This window comes from Neltuma alba, unplaced genomic scaffold (assembly GCF_004799145.2).
Source record: "Neltuma alba isolate B1F8T4 unplaced genomic scaffold, ASM479914v2 tig00003123_pilon, whole genome shotgun sequence".
Classification (NCBI taxonomy): domain Eukaryota; kingdom Viridiplantae; phylum Streptophyta; class Magnoliopsida; order Fabales; family Fabaceae; genus Neltuma; species Neltuma alba.
Window position 1 is genome coordinate 221,975 of NW_021633147.1, and position 22,187 is coordinate 244,161.

Sequence of the window (22,187 nt, forward strand, 5' to 3'; positions counted from 1 at the left end):
TTCGAGACCAATTACAAACCCCACCAATTTCTGAACACTTGCACAAGGTCTTGGGATTGGAGTCAAAGATGCCAATGGTAATTTATGGTATTGGCAGCCTTGAATCATATGAGCCCCCCAGATTGCAGCTTAGTCTGGCAATATTAATGAAAAGAGATTTTAGATGGATTGAAGATATTGACGTATTTGATCCTGTTCTATCTGCAACTGAGTCTCGGATTTTGGAAACTCTAGGCTGTTCTGTCTTACCATTCAATGAACATGGAAGGAGACAGGCTCTAAAGCCAACTCTGTTCTTCATGCCCCATTGTGAGGCTGAGTTATACAACAACCTCTTGCAAGCTAATTGGGAACTGAATCTAATAGGTAACATGGTCTTGTTTGGGAATAGCTTTGAAACATACAAGCAAGTTTCAGAGTTTAACTCACCCGTTTTGAACTCAATGGGACATATTTTGGCGGCTCGAAAATTTACAAATGAGTTTAGCATAAAAACAATTTCTGATGACTATTTTAATGCTTTTCATGATTCAAGTTGGCATTTTTTCAGCCCTTTTTTAGAGACTGAGCTGCAATTTATGAATTCTTGATGGAGATTATTGGTACTTGGTAGGCATGTGAAGGGATTGTACTGTAGTTTGGTTTTGAGCCATTTTGACCTTTAACTAGCTAAGAAAACACGATAAACATTTCTGTGTGCCTCTCTCTTGAAAGAAATATTATTTTGGATCGTTCTCTTTCCATGACCGGTGCTTGTGTGATTGTGTCTAGGATTCGTTTTCATAAATATTAATCATTTGGATGTGTATATCTAGTGCAGCTTTTTCGCTGCGCCTGACATTTTTAAGCTTATGTAAATATGATTGAATTGAAATTTTAGTCTATGAAACAGGTGCTTTATCCCAATTTAACGGCAAAGTTCAAGGGCTTTATATTTTGAACTGTAATATATTTTAATATCATCCTCACAATAAACCTGATTAAATACATGCATGATATAGTTTGTTGTAAAAGTATATATGCACTTGTTGATAGTTTGGGAGTCAACAAAAATACATTGCAGGTGGTGGTCATATCACCTAAAGTGAATGGGACGATACCATCTTTTAGGTCCAGGTAAGCGATGTTTGATCGTGACTATTATTCATCAGTTATTAATTATATGACTTTCTAAGTTTTAAAAGTTTAGAAAGTCATATAATTATGATGACATTTTTTCCTTATTTTCAAGTGGACCTTGTAAGGTAAGATTTTAAATTATAGAAAATTCAGTATAGAATTGCGAATTTAATTTCTTTTCATTGCATATATTAAAAACTATTTTCATGGAGTAATTTGGAATAATAAAAAATTATTTCTTTTAAGCACATTCGTCCAGTTCCATAATTACTCTAGCGACCTAGTTATCTTTATTTTTTATTCTTTTTTTTCCTTTTGACCTGAGTATTTTATTCTCAACTTATGTTCTTATAATAATAATAGTAATAATAATTTAACATGTCACTCAATTAAGTGTAAAATATTCATAAGATGCAGAGCTTATTATTCACATTTTTGTTGCCAAGGTATTGACAAAAATGTTAGTTTAAGGTTTATTTTTTCCTGCACTAGAAAATAGACCTATGGATTAAAACACACACTTTTATAATATTTTTTTAATGAACGTAATGAAATTTTTAAAAAAGAAATTGGCCTTGATCGATATAGAGGACAATGGTAATCAAAATTTAAATTGAATTTGAAATGGTAAGTAAGTATTAGAAAATATTGGATAATAATAACTGTACAAAATATCCTAATAAATTATTAAGATAAATAATTCTGATCTTATATCCTTATACAAGAAACAACACTATTTATATAGTTGTGTTTCAGACTTTGTGCAAAGTATAAAGGTTAAATCCTCACCTAGTTTTATACATGTATTGTGTACATTTAAATTTGATCTAAGACACACGCTTATTATATCTTTTAGAGATATTGGAATTCACGAACCCATACTTAAGAATGAAAGAGAACTTCTCCACTTCTTTATTCTCATTATTAAATCAACTTTAAACTATTGAAATTTAATATCTTATAAAAAATAAAAAATGAAAAATATTTTAATAAAGATATAAATTTGTGAACTATTTAGATCAAATTTTAATCATTTAAATTTGTTTATTTATGTATATATTTTGCTATTGGATATTAAAATAACATTTCTATAAAATGTTAAATCTCAACCGTTTAAAGTTGATCTAATGATAAGAATAAAGAAATGGACGGAAGTGGAGGGGTTCTCCTAAACTTCAAGGCCATCTTCAAATATATAATATCTTAACCTAAACTTAATAAATTCTAAAGTTTAGTTGCCTTAAGCATGTCAAAATATTTTTTCAGCAGATTAAAATATCATTGTTTGCTTAAAACTTATATTAGTATCTCCGCATGATGGATTTTTTGAAGTAAATGTTTGGATATAGTTGGTATAAAATTTTAGATTAGAATTTAAGGTTATGTTTCATCTAGCACCCAAAATATATTTTTTAATAGTACTCAGTATTCTTAAGTAGCCTCTGATGTATCAAATACTCTGAAATATTTTTTTGGAAAAATGATTCATGAATTTCAAAATTCCCAAATGGTCACTTAAATAAATAAAATCCCAGTTTAGATATAGGTGACCAAATTGGGATTTACAAATTTATTGAAATGACCAAATTGTCTTTTATTTTTTTTAAAAAAAAAACTAAGCACCCTTATTAGCCTGTCAGTGGCCGAAGCTTTGTTCATGGCGGCAGCCGCCAGAATTCAAGTGTGTCATTGTCACCAGAGCTCTGAGAGCCAGTCAACGACCAGTCACTGGAGCTTTGACAGTCAGTAACTATTTTTTTAAGGGGAAATTTTTACAACTTAGTAATATGGTTAACAAGTTTGGTATAACAATTAAAAATTCAAAAAGTAGCATTTTTACAATGTTAATAACGCAGTTAACAAGTTTTGTAATGCTATTAACAAGTTCGATATATTAGTTAACAACAAGTTTTCCGGAAAATTCAAAAAATGACATTTACACTATTTTAATAACCTGGTTAACAAGTCATATAACGATATTAATAACTTTCATAATGCCTATTAACAACTCTAATAACAAGTCATGTAATGATATTAATAATTCTCACAACCATAATGATTGCTTGATAAATGCAAAATTTTGATGTATAATCTTTATGAGGAGTTACTATTAAAAATGCCAACTTTCATAGGAAAATTTTGTTAATGGCGTTAGAAAAGTTGTTAATGACTTGTTAACTCCGTTATTGAAGTTGTAAAAATGCTTTTTTTTGAATTTTTAAAAAACCTGTTGTTAACCGTTTTATCGAAGTTGTTAATAGTGTTATAAAATTTGTCAATCTTGTTACTGAAGTTGTAAAAATGTCATTTTTTAAATTTCTTGAAAAATTTATTGTTAACTACTATATCAAATTTATTAATAGCATTAAAGAACTTGTTAACTGCATTATTAAAGTTATAAAAATCCTCCAAAAAAAAAAGTTACTAGTCATTGGAGCTTTGGCGACAAGTTGTCAACCGACTGTCGGAGCTCTGATGATGGTGGCCCACTTGAAGTCTTGCAGCCACCACTGGTACCAAGGCTCTTGTGACTTGATGGCCAGTGAGGGTGCTTAACATTTTGAAAAATAATAACAAAGGGCAATATGATCATTTCAGTAAATTTGTAAATATTAATTTGGTCACCTATATCTAAAATAAAATTTTGCTTATTTAAGTGACCGTTTGTGAATTTTGAAATTGAGAAATCATTTTTATCATTTTTACTACTTTGTCAGTATCACTCAATATATTTTTTTTTGGGAATGAAAAACTTACAAAGTCTAACCCCTACACAATGAAACAACCCGCAGAGACTTAAATGAGCAAAGGAACTTCCATCATCCTCCATCTCCCTCCCTGTAATCCACAAGATGGAGGTTGGTCAAACACTTTGTAATTTCCTTCTAAGTTGCGCGCAGCTTTTGCTAAATGGTCTGCTATGGACATCTCTTTGCGCTCCCGATGGCCGATGATGATTTGCCAATCTTTGCATAACAACATTGTTGCTTCCTCCACCACATTCTGATAAGGGTGGCTATTGTCACATCTTGTAATAGCTAGATTAACAGCCTCCACACCACCTGAAATGAGGTAAGCCTTCTTAAAATCCTTAGTCCAGCTGAGATATAAGCCTTAAATAAGGGCAATTTTTGGTATGATCATACTCTTAAAATATTTTCTCAATATATTAACCATCCTAAATTTATGATACTGAATACTACTAAAAAAATATGTCTTAAGATATAGAATGCACTAAAAATTAATTAATAATATTGAGTATTATTACAAAATATATTTTAAAGTGTTAGATACAATTTAATTCTAGAATTTGTTGGGTTTAGCCTAAGTTATTACATGCTATCCCGGTTTTTAATATAATAGCTAATTGACTGATTTGAGTAGATTAATGAATTAGTTAAGTTAGTTATTTGTAATAAATAAGTGTTGTCTTTTTTAAAATATTCTTGCTAATCAAATATATTAGTTAGAACTATGTTATTACAAGGACAATATTAAAAAATGAATAAATATAAGAGACAAAATAGACTGGGGTCTTATATATTTAGGATCAAGATAAAAATTAAATGAGCTCTTATATTAAGTACCGCATGTAGTACATAAAAATGATTTTGAAATAGAGTATTATAATATATTAACTGTAATTTTTTCAATTTCTTTTTTTTTTTGAGTGAATTTTTCCAAGTTCAGCCCATGCTCGTACAACTAAAGGCCTGTTTGGTTTGAGAGGAGGGTCGGGGAGGGTGGGGTAGAGAAGGGGAGGGGAGGTTTAATCCTCACCTTGTTTGGTTTGATTAAAAAGAAAGGGAGGGAGGGATATTTAATGATCCCTTGTTTGGTTCAAGAAGGAGAGGGGAGGGATAATAATAATTAATTTACTATTTTACCCTTACATATTAGTGTATATTTTTTTATTGATAGATTATATAAATTAATTTACATCTCAATTTAAATCATATAATTTAATAAAAATTTAGTCTTATCATGTTAATACATGCATTAAAAAATTGGTACAGTATTTTTTTAATTCTAATTAATATAATAATATATTTGAAATAATCAAATTAACAAATTTTATATGCTCTAAAAAATTGAAATTTTATTCTCTTTAAGCTATGCCTTTTTTCAGCTTTAAAATATATTTAATAAATAATATATTTATAAAAAAATAATTAGTTTATAATATTATAATTTTTTAATTTAAATAATGTTTTTTATTTTTATAATAATTTATATTAATTTTATTATAATATATTTTTTAATTAATAATTTATATTTTTTATTTTGTACTTAGGATAAAATCATAAGGGTATAATGGTTCAAAAATTTAATTCCCTTCTAAAAACTTCTAATTTAGAGGAGAGCTAAAATGGGAAGAGAGGGAGGAGAGGGACCTCCCTTTCAAAATTTTTAAGCAAAAAAGAGAGGGGCTCTAACCAAACACTCCCTAAGGAAACGATGACGTTCTGGGGATGAGCATTGTGCACCGAACGAAGTCTCCATTTTCTCGGTCAAAGTACAAGAACCCTAGTTTGTATGAACCAACAAGGCACGTGAACTTCTGGTTCTATGAAGTGGATTTCTGATTCATTTTACATCTTTCTATTTCTCCTATTCTGATTGTCGCCTGGGTGAATATCGTCTGGAGAAGCTTAACTGATTGGTTCTTTGACAGATTTAGATGTGTTTTCCCCTCGGAAGAGAGCTTACCTGAATAATGGCTTCTAGAGCTATTTTGAAGAGAAGGAGGTTTATTGATCACTATGTCAATAGCTGCGCGCGTTCTATTGTAAATTCTCAGTGGCATGTGATTGCAGCAGAAAATTTGAATTCAAATCTTCTTCAAACCTCTTCTTTGAATGCGCCTACAAATTTCAAGCACATAAGAGGTTATGAAAGAATATCATTGCCTCAAGAAGAATCCTTCAACCTCTCTGCACTGGGACAATATAGAAGAAGATGCTATGAAATAACAACATCTGTTCCCTCTGATCGTAGATTGGTGTCGAATGCTCCGATAGGCACCAGATGCTTGTCACAATCCTTGCATAGTTTTTCCACGGCGGCTGCTAAACAACCTGAACTCGGTAATGACGATGAGAAAAGTGATGAAATGGCTGCCAAGAAGAGGAAAGAAGCATCTCCAGAGGAGTGTGATCAAGCTGTTGAAGGCTTAAGCACTGTAAAAGCTAAGGCAAAGGCAAAACGGTTACAAGAGCCTCAAAACTTTGTTCGAACTTTTTTAAAGCGATTGTGGTCTGTGATTTTGGGGATTGGTCCTGCTGTTAGAGCTGTAGCATCTATGAGCAGGTGGGGATCCTTCTTTTATGTGTCATCTTTAGCATAATTATCATCCGTTAATATGTGATAACGTAGATATATGATCTGTCAATCCGTACTGCAGGGAGGACTGGGCCAAGAAACTTGTTCATTGGAAAGGGGAGTTTGTATCAACGTTGCAACACTACTGGTTGGGTTTCAAGCTGTTGTGGGCGGATGTGAGAATCAGCTCAAGATTGTTGTTGAAACTTGCTGGTGGGAAGAGTCTTTCTAGAAGGGAGAGGCAACAACTGACAAGGACTACTGCTGACATTTTTAGGCTAGTTCCCTTTGCAGTTTTCATCATAGTTCCATTTATGGAATTTTTGCTTCCAGTATTTCTGAAGTTATTCCCTAACATGTTGCCATCAACATTTCAAGACAAAATGAAAGAACAGGTGCTGATAGTGCTGGGTATAATAAATTCTGTATGGCATTTGTATGATTTTTGCAATTTTTTAAGGAGGTTTCTTGATTTGTTGTTTCCTGTAGCAAAGTTCTCATTGCAAAATACGTGAGTTAGTATATATGATGAGATAATATTTGGCCATGTATGCTAATTGTTTTCTCAACCCTATTTCAGTGTTGAAGTTGGTTTGTTATCTTGACCTTTTCTTCAATACATGACTAATGGAAGTACAAATTCTTTATCCATGCCACTGTAACTGAGGCCTGTACTGCCACAGCTTTGAAGTACCACATGTAGAGGATAGTTAGGAGGACATATTTCTTACTGACTTCTATATTGCACCAATCTGCATCTCTGCTTATCAGTTTGCATGATCACTGCCAATATATGCTCCACATTGTCTGTAAAAATGGTAGCCACTGATGATGATGACCCTGTTTGAAATTTTTTCCCTAAGTGCAATAATGTTTACAAGTAACAATATGTATATTGAGTTTTACTAGTTTGTATCAATACATATATTTTGCGCCTGTATTTGGAGTTTACATTATTGTTTTTTGGCTTTATGACTTTGGATTTTGCATGATCAGTTTTACAGTGTTTGGTCAATTTTCGTGCTCAATGTGTAGGAAGCATTAAAGAGAAGACTCCAAGCTAGAATAGAGTATGCAAAGTTCCTCCAAGACACGGTCAAAGAAATGGCAAAAGAAGTTCAAAACTCACGTAGTGGAGAAATAAAGCAAACAGCAGAAGATCTTGATGAGTTTCTGAACAAGGTAAAAAATGCAGTTCGAAGAATAATTCATGGGCTATTCTGTCCACATATTTCCCTTTTCTCTATAACCCTAGTCCAATTTATATTTTTGAGCAGGTTAGAAGAGGTGGCCGTGTCTCTAATGATGAAATTCTGGGCTTTGCTAAGTTGTTTAATGATGAACTTACTCTGGATAATATCAGCAGGTGGATTTCATAACTTATGTTTGATTTTAACATACCATATTTTTAAGTTGTGAGGTGTTATGATGAAATCTATTGGCTTTCTACTGTTCTTAGGCCACGGTTGGTCAACATGTGCAAGTACATGGGAATCAGCCCTTTTGGAACTGACGCATACTTGCGTTTCATGCTACGAAAACGCCTACAGAGGTAATAAGCATCCACTCATATTGTGAGCAACTTGTGCATGTATATGTGCGTGGTCTCTCCCATAATAGCTTACGTGGCCTCTTCAAACATGGTAGATCAAATGGGAATTGATATGCTATGAGCGTGGTCATGTTTGATTAGGAATATATTGCTGCGAAATGTCTACTTCACAATATTTATTTTCTGGTAGTTTAAGATTATTCTTACAATTTCAAGTGACAATAATGCATCTGAATAGTTCACTATTTTACCTTCTTTAGTGTCGATGTTAAGTCTGAGTAAAAGCCCATGAGACTCCATGATAGTATGTATTACATGCAACATGTTCTTTTCTTTTTGTTTTGGTTTAGGATTAAGGAAGATGATATGTTGATTCAAGCAGAAGGTGTGGATTCCCTTTCAGAAGCTGAACTCCGTGAAGATTGTAGAGAGCGAGGCATGCTTGGTTTGCTTTCTGTTGAAGAAATGCGCCAGCAGGTTTTTTGTCATGAAAAATTTGTGCTTCCTTTTCGATTGAGTATAAACCTCACTATTAAGTTGTTATTGTTCTCATGTAGCTTCGGGATTGGTTGGATTTATCACTGAATCACTCTGTACCGTCATCTCTTTTGTTACTTTCTAGGTAATTTTAAGGCTTCTCCACTGAAAAGAAATGATAATTAGTAAAACCCTACAAAGCATATGCATCCTGAAGTCTTGCATTATACTCTTCACAGGGCATTTACTGTGTCTGGAAGGTTGAAGCCAGAAGAAGCTGTTCAGGCTACACTTTCTTCTCTTCCTGATGAAGTGGTAGATACTGTTGGTGTTACCTCTTTACCCTCTGGGGATTCAGTCTCAGAAAGGAGGAGGAAATTGGAGTTCCTTGAAATGCAGGAAGAACTTATTAAGGTGTATATAAGACTTTTTTTTTGGTCCCTTCACTTGCTTGATTTGAAGCTTCGATTGTTGCATTAAAATATCAGCGTTTCTCTGTTTGCTCAGTTACTGATATTGCATTAATTTGCCCATCAGTAGTTATTAAAAAAAATAGTTAGCATGCGCTGATATCCAAAAGATATAAAATTCTTTCAATATACTGAATTATTCTTTGATTCCAATCAATTGTTGTTCAATAATTAACAGTCAATAATATTTTGACACCTTTAGTTTCCAATATTGCTCAAATGATTCTGGCAAAAAAAAAAAAAACGGCTCAAATTAATCTGTCAATAAATATCGAGCATTTAAGGTGCAGAAGCATTGTCTTACACTAATTAATTAGGTTAAAGCCTCAGTTTGACCATTTGAGGTGAAAAGAGTTCCCCTCAAGGTTTTTTTCTAGCTTTAAAATCTTGGTAGTAATGAACATTTAAGTGACTCAGCTTTGAACAAATATGAGTTTCCAACAATGTAGGAGGAGGAAGAAAGAGAAGAGGTGGAGCAAGCAAAAATGGAGTCCAATTCTGGTCAAGACAATATGGCCTTGAAAGAGATAAATGTTTCCACAGCTTCAGAAGCACATCAACTTGCTAGAGCTAGGGCATCGGAAAAGCAGGAGCAGCTCTGTGAACTCAGTCGTGCATTGGCTGTTTTAGCTTCAGCATCTGTGAGAATGTGTTCAAAAGCTTTTGATTGTCTCAACATGATTAACTGCATTTTCTCATTTATGATACCTACTTATATTTGTGTGTTTTTCTTGTGTTCTGATGGCAGTCAGTAAGCAGAGAGCGTGAAGAGTTTTTGAGGCTTGTTAATAAAGAGGTATGGTGGAACCTCTATTATTTAGTATGTTTTTACATCTTTCACACCCTGCCCTCAATATTCTGTCTTTCTTCTTTTTTTGTGTGTTTTTTTTTTTTTGGTTTTTTTTTTTGTTGGGGTATGCTGGAGTTTCCACATGATTTTGAGTAGCAAGTTCGAGAGAGAAAACTTGCGAGTTCAGAGTTTCAGGAAAAGCATGAGTCGTATAGTGGTTCTTTCTATATAAGTCGTAAAGGATATATCAACTTTATAGTAAATGTTGTCCCTCACCAAGGAAAATCTGCCCTTAAGCTCGAGCATATAAATCATATGCATCCAATTTATTATATATCTAGTTGATTTGAGGGTCCTGGAGAGACTTATTGACTTTGTGTATTAGTTAATCATTTGAATTGACAAACTTGGTAGGAATGGACCCAAATTGAATCTTCTCTCTCACAAATGGCAATCATTCTCAACATGTTTGGTTCTTTCATGTAATATTGGATTAGAAGAGATATGCATGGCTACTTGATTTTCACAAATCAATCTTATCTGTTTGATACTTCCGAATCTCAAATCTTGAAGTTGTTTCAGCCTTATAAGTTCACATGTTGTGAGATCCATGGCATGATATTATGCTACAGCATTAGATTTGATGACATTTTGTTTCCTACTTTTGCAATTAGGTTACCCCTGACGAAGGCACTGTATGTTAATCAATAGGAGAGTCAGCCTAGTGTGCAGAACTACAACCAACAACCTGAATGTTACCCTTATCTTCATATAACAAACCTTGCCCTACAGTCCATTTGATGTCTCTGGATATGAACTATGACATCCCAGTGGGCATCATATGGAGATTGTAAGAATTGACTTACTACATTTATAGTAAAGGAGATATTTGGATCAGTAATGCTAAGGTAGTTGAGTTTTTGAATGAATCATCGGTATCTTCCTGGATTTGCAAGAGGCAACCCCTATTTGGTATTGTCCATGGAAGCATCGACTAGTTTACATGATAACAATTCTGTTTCAACCAGTATGTCTAAGGCATATTTTCTTTGTGATATAGCGACCTTTGTTCAAGATTGAGCAACTTTAATTCCCATCATTTTTTTGATATCCGTGGGTTGAAAAGAGTGGAACAATTTCTGGTTGAGTTGAAGAATACCCTTATCACCATTACCTGGAATGATAAGAGTGAGAAAATTTAACTCATTTTCATCAAATTTCTATTTACACTATTTCAATACAACATTTATGATCGTAGAAGCAGGATGAACCAATCTTCTATGCCATAGTTGCTTGGCTGAAGTTGTGTTGCAAGTTTTATTCACCAGTGAAGCCACCAAAGTTGCATGTGACTGATTCCGAATCTTGTAAATGCCTCCATCATTCATCCCTTTGAGTTCAATTCTCCCCCTATCCTTTTCATTCACAAGACACTTGTCAAGCCTTGGAATGGACTTTGATAGATTATGTTCAACAATTGTATTATCATGATGTCTTTTGGGAATTCTTTGGTTAAGTTGGATGGCAACCTCTCTACTTGAAAATTTGTAATTAAATATGGTCCATTTGAAAATTTGTATCTCAATCCATATGGGACCTTACTGAACTTAGTCCGTACTTTTGATTTGTATGATTCCAGATAGAACTTTATAACAGCATGGTAGGAAAAGATGGTGCAACTGATGGAAGAGATGCCTTTAAGGCATATAAGGCCGCAAGAGAGGAAAATGAGCATACTACAGAGTTGGATGAACAGGACAAGGTGTCCTCGGCACTCATAGAGAGAGTAATGTCCACATATCATTTTTTGTCCTGAAAAATTGTTAAAACCAATGGGTCATGATTTTGTAATCGACAAAATTCCTTTCAGGTTGATGCTATGCTCCAAAATCTTGAGAAGGAAATAGATGATGTTGATGCAAAAATAGGTGATCGTTGGAGACTGCTTGATAGGTTTGTACTGCCCTTTAATCGTGCGCCTTCTATTGGTTGCTTTTGTCTAACCCAAAATCTTGAATTGTTAAGAGAAGGTTTACCCATTCATGAATGTCTCTGTTAATATTTGTAATATTCCTTTGCTTGAAGTGTGGATAACACACAGGCTAACCGTATGCTTAGAAGTGTGACTGGATTGATTTGTTTATGAACTATTTAACTCTCACTGTTTAACCATGGGAGCTCTCACATGTTGATCAAGCTGATTTATTTACAAATAAGATGAGCCGTATTCAAACTCTTAACAAGCTGTGAGCTCGAAAGTTGGATGTTAAGCTTATTAATCTTGCAAATATGAAACTTAATTTGTTTAAAATTAAGGAATATTTGTTGCATGGAAATTAATTTGTTTAAAATAGTGGAAGTTGCAAGTAAGAAACTTTTGATCTCATGGTCATAAAGGCCCTGATACCATGTGTATACTGTATTTCTTCTTTCTTCTTTTATTGACATAATCCTCCAAGTTGTGTTGCCTTCTCTAAGGCCATAATCACGGCTGGCACTGATTTTCTGTGCTTGTGGGAACATGTAATGGTTCTTGGATTCTTTAGGCTTCTGGTAGAATTTTTCCGCCCCTTTAACAAGAATTTTTAGCTTCTATTTATAGAAAAATTAGAAACCTTTAATAAGTTGATTTGCATTTTGCGACAAGTTCTCTTTATCGTACTAGAAAAGAATTATTTATATCCTCTTACCTAGTTCATCCAATAATTTCTGTCATTTCATAACAGGATGTTATTCCCCTTTCACAACAATAAAATTTCTGTTCTCATTACGATAATAAGGCCTTGTTAATGTTGAGGGTATCTATTTCTCGAGAGAGAATGGTTTCACCCCTCTTGATAAGGTTGTCATCTTCCAAACTTGTCATATTTTGAGCCATCTGGCCCTTTGACCTCACTAAGTAGGGAGCAGATCCTTTCAAATTAAGCGTTAAATTGAATTTTTCATTTTATGTGAAAGAAATTAGCGAACAGAGAGGTAAGCAGAAAAAGAAAAAGTCGGCTCTATGTGTACTCTCTGCCTCTCTCACGTTCTCATAGAAAATGCCTTGTTTTGAAAGTGCAGAAGAGCTTAAATTCTTCCGTGATTCTTTTTAGTTTCTTTTTTTTTTTTTTAGGTTTATTTTTTAACCTGAATTCCACAATTCTACTACAGAAGTTCTTAGGATTTTCAACCATTTTAATAGGATCCTTATAAACTAAAGGTCTCGGGCATTTGCTCAGAGCCTGAAATGATGCATTGTTCATGGTTGGTGAACAATATTTTGATTTGGCTAACCCTTCTTTTATTTTGGGGCAAGGCTGGTTTTAAGGTCCATCGTTGAAGACAAATAAGTTTAAAATTGGCTGGAAAATGGACTTTTTGAACTACGTGTTAATGATTTTGCTCTCCAATCTTTTATTGTTAATAGTTGAATGGTTTCAATGCGGTGATTATCGTCAGTATTATTATTTGACTATTTGGCAGAGATTATGATGGGAAAGTGACTCCTGATGAGGTAGCCGCAGCTGCAATTTACTTGAAGGATACTTTGGGCAAAGAGGGAATTCAAGAACTCATAAGCAATCTTTCTAAAGATAGAGGTCTGTCATCTTGTTCTTGTATTGTTCACTGATTCCATCCGTTGTCTGTTCTCATGCATTTTTAGAAGTTAAAGACCAAAAGCCGAAAAGAAAAAAAAGGAAAGGGGAAAAATGCTGCTCTTTCTGCATTTACTAGGAATAGATTGTCATGGATATATCATGAAATTTCCCCTGTACGAGAGAGGTGGCCATCTAGTGGCCAGTCTCGCTATCCCCAGGGGCTCAACTATAGTCTTCCTCTGTTTGCATTTTGGGGCATAGGATTTGCCATAATTTGGAGAGACTTGAGTTCTTTCATTATAATGGAGCCCAAGCTAAATGATAATAATCTAATTCTGAATTTATATTAAATATCCTGATAGTTGAAATAGAGAGACTCACAGCAGAAATAAAACTGACTCGGAAAATAAGCTACGGGAAACGATGAAACTAAAGAAACACTTTAACGAAGCTCATAGACAGATTTCACTCTCACAACACAGAAAAAATGAAGAAAGATGAACTCCCTCCACCCCAACCCGGTGTTCGAGACCAGGTGAGGAAGAATATGCGGGAAATTCTTGTTTATTCACTTGGCAGGAGTATACATAAATAGGTTAATGTCAAACTGTAAGGACCAATGGAGTATTACTATTGGCCCTAATAAAAAATAGCAATAAAATAATAAAAAGATCTTAAAACTATCTACGCGGGGGTGGGGCTCTGAACTAAATAAATATTGTTCTTACATTTTGACCTTTAAAACTAATACATGTCTATTAACTCCTAAATTGGGACGAAAAACACCCCCGCCATTCACCCCACTTGCCTTAGGCCACCCAAAGCACTGGGCTCCTGCATCACCTTGCCTTCTGGCCTCTTTGGTATGGGAATGAAAAACGAATCTCTTTATTGCACAAGCAATGAGATGAGATCACATCTGTTAAGTTCTTGTTATTATTCAATAGTTTATTTTAGCAAGGACATGAGACTAATTTCTTTAACACATTTTAATTATCTTTTTCTTTCTTCACTAATTATCTCTGGATAGGGTCTTGGGTGCCAGAAGACCATGATATAATGAAATAGATGCTTTCTGAATCTTGTTGAGTATATGATGAGGGTACTTACACATGAGCCATTCTGAGGCTCAGTCCAACGTGTATATGACAGCTGTGTTGTTGAGTCGTTTGACCAGAACTAAAACTGATTCATAAACTAGCTCATTAGTAAAGCATAACTGCATTCATTTTGTGTTGATGCAGATGGGAAAATTTTTGTAGAAGACATTGTCAGATTGGGCAGTTGGAAAGATGTGAATGCGTCCGAAGATGGGACTGTGTAGAGAGTGATATCTCATTCCACCTTCAGATAGATCTTCGTAATCCAATTTTGATATCCGATTCCTTGCTTTAAAAATGGTGTAGGAATTACGTTTAGAATCATTATTCTTGTTTTAATTGTATACATAAGTGGTATAAGTTTGTAAATTCATAGAAGTTGGTGAATCAGGCAAATACACAACATTATGGCTTCATGGCTTTATTGACTACATGAATGCTGCGAACGAAGAATAATCGCAAAACGTTTTACTGTGTCATTGTGATTAAGTGGCCGATTGGCTATGTGGTAAAACTATATATAGAAATAATTAATTTGCAAGTCCAACTGATTTTTAATCTAATCCCAATAATTTTTTTCTTTTTGTAAGGTTTCTATAGATTTACCTATTTATAATCAGATCATCATTGTTTTTTTTAACCCTGTTTTATAACCATTTTACTTTAGTTTTACCTAATTTTTAAGCCTTTGTAGTTTCATGTGACTGATTTAAAAAAATGATTACATGCTATAAAGATTTGATTAAAAATTAGGTGAAATAGGGACCTGAAAAAACAGGTCTTGAGAATTAAAAAAAAATGTTTGGATAATTATTTAAAAATCACATTTAAGAAAATATAAAAAAATCACATTTGGCTAGTGGTTGCGGTCACCTTATGATATGTGGTGAGTGATAGGCAAGAAGAGAAAAAAAGTTTTCCTAATTTTTCAAAACAAAAATTATAAAAATACAAAAAAATAAGAAAATATTTAAAAGTAGTTTTGATTTTTTAATTTTTAAGAGCATATTATTGTATTTTTTTCCCCAAAAGCAATCAACTAAAAACAAATTTCAAACAACAGTTTTTGTTTCATTGTTTCTATTGAAAAAGAAAAAAGGTTGCTCTCAAGACAAGAAACCAAAAGAGCCCTGCTCATCTCTATACAAAGAGACTACTAGTTAAACAGACTATTAGTTGCAACTCAACCACTTTCTGACTATCTCTCTCTGTTCTCTCTCCCTCTCTCTCTCTTTTTTTTTTGTGCGCGTCGTTATCTACTATAATTTGTAGGAGAGCACCTGTAACTAAAATCACTTTTTCCAAAAGAAAAATCAAATAAATTCGCCCTTAATAATCTCTTGGGTTATTATTCATTTTGGCTCTTTGGGATCATAAATTAATATCAGCGAACGATTTCTCAAATGCTTGGTAATTTTAAGGAATTTGAGTCTATTAAGGAACCTAGCCATACTGGGGAACAGCTTTGAAAGATACAGGACTGTAATATCAGAGAATAATGAGCCTGTCACTTTCATGTTTGATAAGAAGTTCGAAACATACTGGAAGAACTCACCTTATATTGAGGACGAAAAGGAAGCATATTTTTTCTGCTGAGAGAAATGTACAAATGAGTTTAGATTCAACACAAGTGTAGAAGCTTTGTTTCAAGTTCACTCCCTAACACACACACACTCATATATTCACAAGGGAGTAGTTTTGTTGCCGATCAAGAAAGCAGAGAAATAAAACCAACTCGATTTTGAATGGAGAAGTAGATTTCCATAATGAGATATGATTTTCAACATTTGAATTTATACTATTTTCTTGATTTTAAATATGACTTCATCAATACCAATCAATACCAATAAGTTACTGATTCAGATGGTAAGCAGTTTTACCTTTTAAAGAGAAAAACAGAAATTCGAATATCAAGAAGCGTACTTGTTAGAAGGACTTTAACTTTAACACTCTTAGTCCGACAGAAATTAATCTCAAATTCAAAGTAACTTGAAAATACTTAAAATTATACCCAAAAAAATTGATTTCATCAATTTGAGCAAGTGCAATTTTTTTCAAATATACATATACAAATGACTTTCCTCTTGAAGATTTTTAGATTTTTACATATAATTGATATTAGGTTATATATAATTAAAAAAGAGCTGCAAATGTTGGAAATGGTTGCATTTGAAAAACAGAAAAAATGATCTTATAAAATATTAAATCTCAACCATTCATTTTTTTTATTCAATGGTAGGAGAGAATCCAAACCCTATAATGGATTAGGAACTTGGATATCATAATAAAAATATGATTTCTTTTAAGCACATTCATCATGTTCCATAATTACTTTAGGGGACATAATTATCGCCATGATTTGTTTATTCTCACTTTGTCTCATTAAAAGAATAATTTGAAGTTAATTAGGTGTGGAACAATGTTAAGATCATGTAGATAATGGAAATTAACAACTAACCACACTACGCCCCACATTATGTCATATCTTTTTTTTTTTTATTAGGCCACCCACATTATGCCATGTCTTAGCATCCGTTTGTACTAACAACAGAAAAAGTAGCTTATTCATAATTTGGTTTTTGAAAAAGCTAAATTGATTGATGTAATTTGTGTTTGGATTGAATTTTATAAATAAATCAGTTTATAAAAATAGAGTTGTTTAGATTATTATTAAAAAAATAAGTTTGGTTGTAAAATAACAAAAAAAAAAATTAACGAAACAATATATATTTTATTCTCTCTCTTATGCTATACTCTCTAGTTATATTTTCTTTTTGTTTAATCATTTATCTCATTTGTTATAAAAATATTTGAAATCAAAAGTACTCCCTTTGGTCCATTATTAAAGTCACTTCTAGAAGAATGACTTAGTCTAAAATATAAGTCACCTAAGTAGTAATTAATGCTCATTTATCAATTTTATCCCTACAATTAATGCTTAAACATGACTCTTTGTATTTTTCTCTCTTATTCACAATTTCATTTAATATGGGTAAAACTGGAAAAAAAATTTGCAATTTCAATTTCAATCATATTTAATGAATCAACTATCATTTTTTGACATTGACGAATAAGTTAAAATGACATATATTATAGATCGGAAGGAATATATTTATAACTTGTTTATCACTTTTAATTAATTTTGACTAATTTTTTATTATTCACAAATTAGTTATTTGAATCTTATAGCAAGAATCAGATACACTAGTAAATTTCTTAAAAGTGAAAACTAATTTTTTTAACTTTTCAAAAACCAAAAGCCATAAGTACCCAACTTCTACTTTTGACTTAAAGTGGCTTTTAATATAAAAGTCACATTATCAAATCATGAATCCAACCACCACAAATTTTATATGCCACCTATTTGATCATTCAACCTCACTATGCGGGCATATAAACTCTTTCACAAAGAGAGCCTTATTAGTGTCAATCCTTTTTGTTTTTTTTCCTGCCAACAACGTGAATCCCCTTAATCATTAATGTAAATTATTTTTGCCAACAATCATTAATGTTAGCTTGATTTTATGCATTCATTTGAATGATCATGTGACACGGGGTGGCCAAAAAAAGAGATTGATAATGGGACATATAATCTATTTTTATTAATATAATAGTAGAATTTATAACTTTAACAGCCGTTCTATGTAAATATTAAAGGGAAAAAAATCATTTTTTAATTTTTAATTAGATATCTATATATTTTTTCTCTTAATCAAAGCTCTTAATTTCGCTCGTTAGCATTATTAGTCTTGTAATTTTACTCTGTTGGTATCTTTGGCCCCTATAAAAGTTTTTTTTTTTGGCTAACCCCCTGTAAAAGTACCAACAGTGGTAAGAGTAAAATTAAAATTTTAATTAAAAGAAAACACACACATATATCAAATTAAAAACTGAGGAAAAGTATAATTACGCCTAAAAATAATGAGGTATAAAAATGCAGCACGAACAAAACAATGGCAAAATTGACTTTTTCAACATAAAAATTTTATTTAAGTATAAAATGATTATTGGCATAAATTTAGGGGGTAAAAATTTTTACCCAAAAGGCAATTTTAAAGTTAAAGCAATTTCAATTTGCAAAAATTAATCAAAACAAAGGTCATTTTAACAAGTGTTACTCCAATCAAGCCTTATATGCACCCCATATCATATGGTCATGACAAATGAATGTAGGAAGTTGCATCAATAACTTTTTATAAGAAAAATCATTATGAGATCTCTAGAAAAAAAATATATTCACAAAAAAATATTAATAATAACAAGTAAACAGTATGAACATTATTATGATTTTCTCCATTGAAACTTGCTATTTATTTGTCATGAAACTTTGTGGCAATTATGTTTCTTTCTTATAACCACATAATGTTTTGTCCTTCTTCTTTTTTTCAAACCATTATTTTATTAAAAAAGTATTAAAATATTTTTTTGGGCATATTTTAAGTGATATTATTACTGAAAGTTCTGATCATGGGAGGGGCGCCGATATTGAAGACGATGATGAGATGGGATCGCCTGTTCGCCCCACGAATCATCGTGAGGGGTTCTTGTGAAGGTTGAGCGCCACGTGGATGTCAAGTGTAGGGTTTTGGTCAAACATAATTTGAGAATATTTGTTACTCTTGAGAAAATAAATTAAGAGTCCTTTAACTCATAAAAATTATTTTTTATAAGTCAGCGCAAGATTTTTTAGTCAACTAAAAGCAATAGATATACACGAGAAAAAACTTAGGTTAAATTTCTTATATGTTTATGTTAAGTTATCCAATCATACGTAGTTGTGTTTTTTTTTTTTTAATTTCATATGGATTTGAATTTAAATTCTAATATTTAAAAAATGAGACATTTGATCATGTAAGATTGAAAACTTGACATAATAGATATGTGAAACTTATTATAAATATTGCCCATATATATAACACGAAAGAAAAACCAAAAATAAAAACATAAAACAACATAGTTTTGGATTGTTGAAATGTTTTTTTGAAAAAATAATTTGACCGGTTCTCTGGTTTTTTTTTTCCGGCTGGTTTTAAGTCCAGACAACACTATAAGTACGGATTTTTTTTTGGATAAAAATCAAGATACCACTGCTTATTTGAAAAATTTTAGGCTACTTATAAATTTCTTAGTGTTTATTATACAGTATGTAAGTAAAATAGAAAGTAGTATTATTTATTCTAATGATTCGTCATTTATTATTTTTCATTTCCCTATATATATCAAGGCGATTTTTAATACATGGTAAAAAAAAAGGCAATTTTTAATAGAAGTATTTAGGACAAATTATATGTTTGGTCTTCTAAATTTCGATCAATTTTCACTTTAATTTTTTAAGTTTATAAAGTATGTTTTTAATACCGTCTGCTTGCTGACTCAACAAATTTAAATGTTAACTATGTAATTAAATGTTGAAGAAACATGCTCTAAGTCTTAATTTATTAATATAATCATTTTATAAATCGAGAGGCTAAAAATATATTTTATAAATTTAAAACTGAAATAATAATAATAAAAAGCTTGACCGCGTTCAAAATTTCAAAAGCAAGGGGTGGGCCGAAGCTTTCATCCACCTTCCTATAATCACCGAGACACACACATTGTGTTCCCTCTCCATAGCCCGAAAAGCACTAAATTTCCATTTCGTCTTTTACTTTCTCTCTCTAAAAAGTGAAAAATTCCTGCCTTTGTTTCTACGTCTCTACCCGAGGCCAACGAAAGCATCCAAACCCAGTTTCCTTCTTCCTTTTCATCCACAATTGCCTCAACAAACCTTAATCCAGAACTTAACGCTTTCAAAATCGTCTTCAATTGCTCTTACAGACCCCAAAAACTTGATTTTTAGCTCTTTGTTTCGCCGTCCTCAGCCGCCGCGTCCCGGGCCCGCCGACTTTCTTCTCCGTTTGAGGATTCTTTTATCTATTTTTTGAAGGCGAGGTTTTCTTCCCAACCTTCTGCAGGTAAGAGAGAAACCCTTACTTCTAACATGTAAAGTGTGGATAGTAAAGGGAGCTGTCATTTGACTTGTTTCTGATATTTTTTCTTTTTATGTCCTCTGAATTGAGCTCTGTTGTAATTTTTTTCTGTTAGAAGTGGGAATTATGTTGAATAAATGGAAATTTGGGATTCTTCTTTGTGATCAGGGTCGATGGCTGAACTTGAAAACAACGTTGGATTCTCCTCGGGGAAGACGAGGTTTTCGTTGTTCAGTCGTTCGCTAAGGATGAATTTAAACTCGACCCCAACAGAATCGTTTCAGAAACCCTATCTTGAACCCACTCTTGATCGCTCTGGTTCTGGGAACAAATTTTACAATTCCGTGGAATCGGTGAAGTCTGCGGGAAATTCTCTGAAAGGGAAAGTCAAGAAACTCTGTAGTTTCTTTGAATCTAGGAGAGATACATCAAAAAGCTATGATGAAGCTTCTCTCCCATCACCCAGTAAGCTGAAACCGACGAAATCAATTGATTCTGATTCCGGGGTTTCGTCAAGTTTCAGCAACGACTCTGGTATTAGATTGCCTGGTACTGAGGATCGAATTGTGATATACTTCACTAGTCTCCGAGGAATTCGAAGGACTTATGAGGATTGCTATTCTGTTCGAATGATCTTCAGGGGATTCGGCGTGTGGGTGGATGAGAGAGACATATCAATGGATTCAGCATACAAGAAGGAGTTGCAGAGAGTGCTGGGAGAGAAGAATGTGACACTCCCACAAGTGTTCATCAGAGGGAAGTACATGGGAGGCGCTGATGTGATAAACAATCTCTTTGAAGTTGGCGAATTGGCTAAGATTCTTGAAGGATTCCCAAAGAGGAAACCTGGGTTTGCGTGTGAGAGTTGTGGAGATGTGAGGTTTATGCCTTGCATGAATTGCAGTGGAAGCAGGAAAATCTTTGATGAAGATGAAGGGATTCTCAAGAGATGCTTGGAATGCAATGAGAATGGACTAATTCGTTGTCCAGATTGTGGTTCTTGACCTCACTTTCTATCACAACATGACACTGAACACAACATGGAATGTTAGATTTGGATCTTTATTTTCCAACAGCTGCTAACCGCTACTGTCTGAACTCTAGTCTGTTTCCTTGATCCCAACTAGGAGACGGGCTTGATTCAACGGCTAATGTTTGTAATGTCTTGCACAATTCTGGGTTAAGTCTCTCTCTTAGCCATTAGATGAAGCCAACAGATCAAATTTCATACAGGAGAGGTCAGTTTGGTTTCTGAAAAGAGGATCATATTGGTGGTGTTCATGTGTCTGTCATATATATCAGTTAAGTGTAAGTTCTTCATTAGCTTAGCATGAATTTTGGTTGCTGAAAGATAAATAATCAGCAAGGGAGTTTTATTGTTGGTAATGAATGATATATGGGTTTGAGTCTTAAGGTCTGTGATTCAAATTCTCTTTGAATTTGAGTTTGTGTTTTTTAAAATTATTTTTATGAGCTGATGGGATTCAGCTCAGTCAGAAAATGGGAAGTTTGGGTTTGAGTATGTGTGTGCTTATTGTAATTTCACAGAGAGGAGAGTGTTTCTCCTTGAAGCAGTGTAAATATTTAGTCCTATGGAGGGATTTGTAGACTCTGGCCAATGGCCATGGTCCATTGTCCATTCACAATTTATAATGAGAATGGGTTTCTCTTTTAGCTTTCTATCCTAACTTGAAAAGTTTCAGACTTTACATTCCTCAGAGGGTTAATGTTTTTTTAAGTATTAATTGGTGCTTATCAGAGTTATAAATCTTGATTTTGATCTGGATGTTGAAAATGATGTTTT

General features: G+C 33.0%; 2 protein-coding genes across 2 annotated transcripts; both read left to right on the forward strand.

Moving 5' to 3' along the window:
• The first annotated feature begins 5,658 nt into the window (after positions 1 to 5,658).
• Positions 5,659 to 14,969, forward strand: LOC114740352 (mitochondrial proton/calcium exchanger protein). The gene is made up of 14 exons (XM_028928493.1): positions 5,659 to 6,429; positions 6,524 to 6,836; positions 7,477 to 7,623; positions 7,719 to 7,807; positions 7,901 to 7,993; positions 8,344 to 8,470; positions 8,551 to 8,615; positions 8,710 to 8,884; positions 9,390 to 9,581; positions 9,689 to 9,736; positions 11,370 to 11,516; positions 11,601 to 11,683; positions 13,196 to 13,311; positions 14,556 to 14,969. Exons 1-14 carry the CDS (start codon positions 5,837 to 5,839, stop codon positions 14,633 to 14,635), a joined length of 2,268 nt encoding a protein of 755 aa, XP_028784326.1. The 5' UTR covers positions 5,659 to 5,836; the 3' UTR covers positions 14,636 to 14,969.
• LOC114740353 (uncharacterized protein At5g39865) lies at positions 12,542 to 22,065 on the forward strand. Its single transcript, XM_028928495.1, has 3 exons — positions 12,542 to 12,552; positions 20,080 to 20,368; positions 20,552 to 22,065. The coding sequence occupies exon 3, from the start codon at positions 20,557 to 20,559 to the stop codon at positions 21,385 to 21,387; it is 831 nt and encodes a 276-aa protein (XP_028784328.1). The 5' UTR covers positions 12,542 to 12,552; positions 20,080 to 20,368; positions 20,552 to 20,556; the 3' UTR covers positions 21,388 to 22,065.
• The last annotated feature ends 122 nt before the right edge of the window (positions 22,066 to 22,187 follow it).

Excerpts from the sequence above, each read along its gene's own strand:
- LOC114740352 (XM_028928493.1), top strand. The coding sequence starts at position 5,837 with ATGGCTTCTAGAGCTATTTTGAAGAGAAGGAGGTTTATTGATCACTAT. Across the intron at positions 6,837-7,476 it reads AAGACAAAATGAAAGAACAG|GAAGCATTAAAGAGAAGACT; the intron begins GTGCTGATAGTG and ends CTCAATGTGTAG. Across the intron at positions 9,582-9,688 it reads CTGTTTTAGCTTCAGCATCT|TCAGTAAGCAGAGAGCGTGA; the intron begins GTGAGAATGTGT and ends TTCTGATGGCAG.
- LOC114740353 (XM_028928495.1), top strand. The coding sequence starts at position 20,557 with ATGGCTGAACTTGAAAACAACGTTGGATTCTCCTCGGGGAAGACGAGG.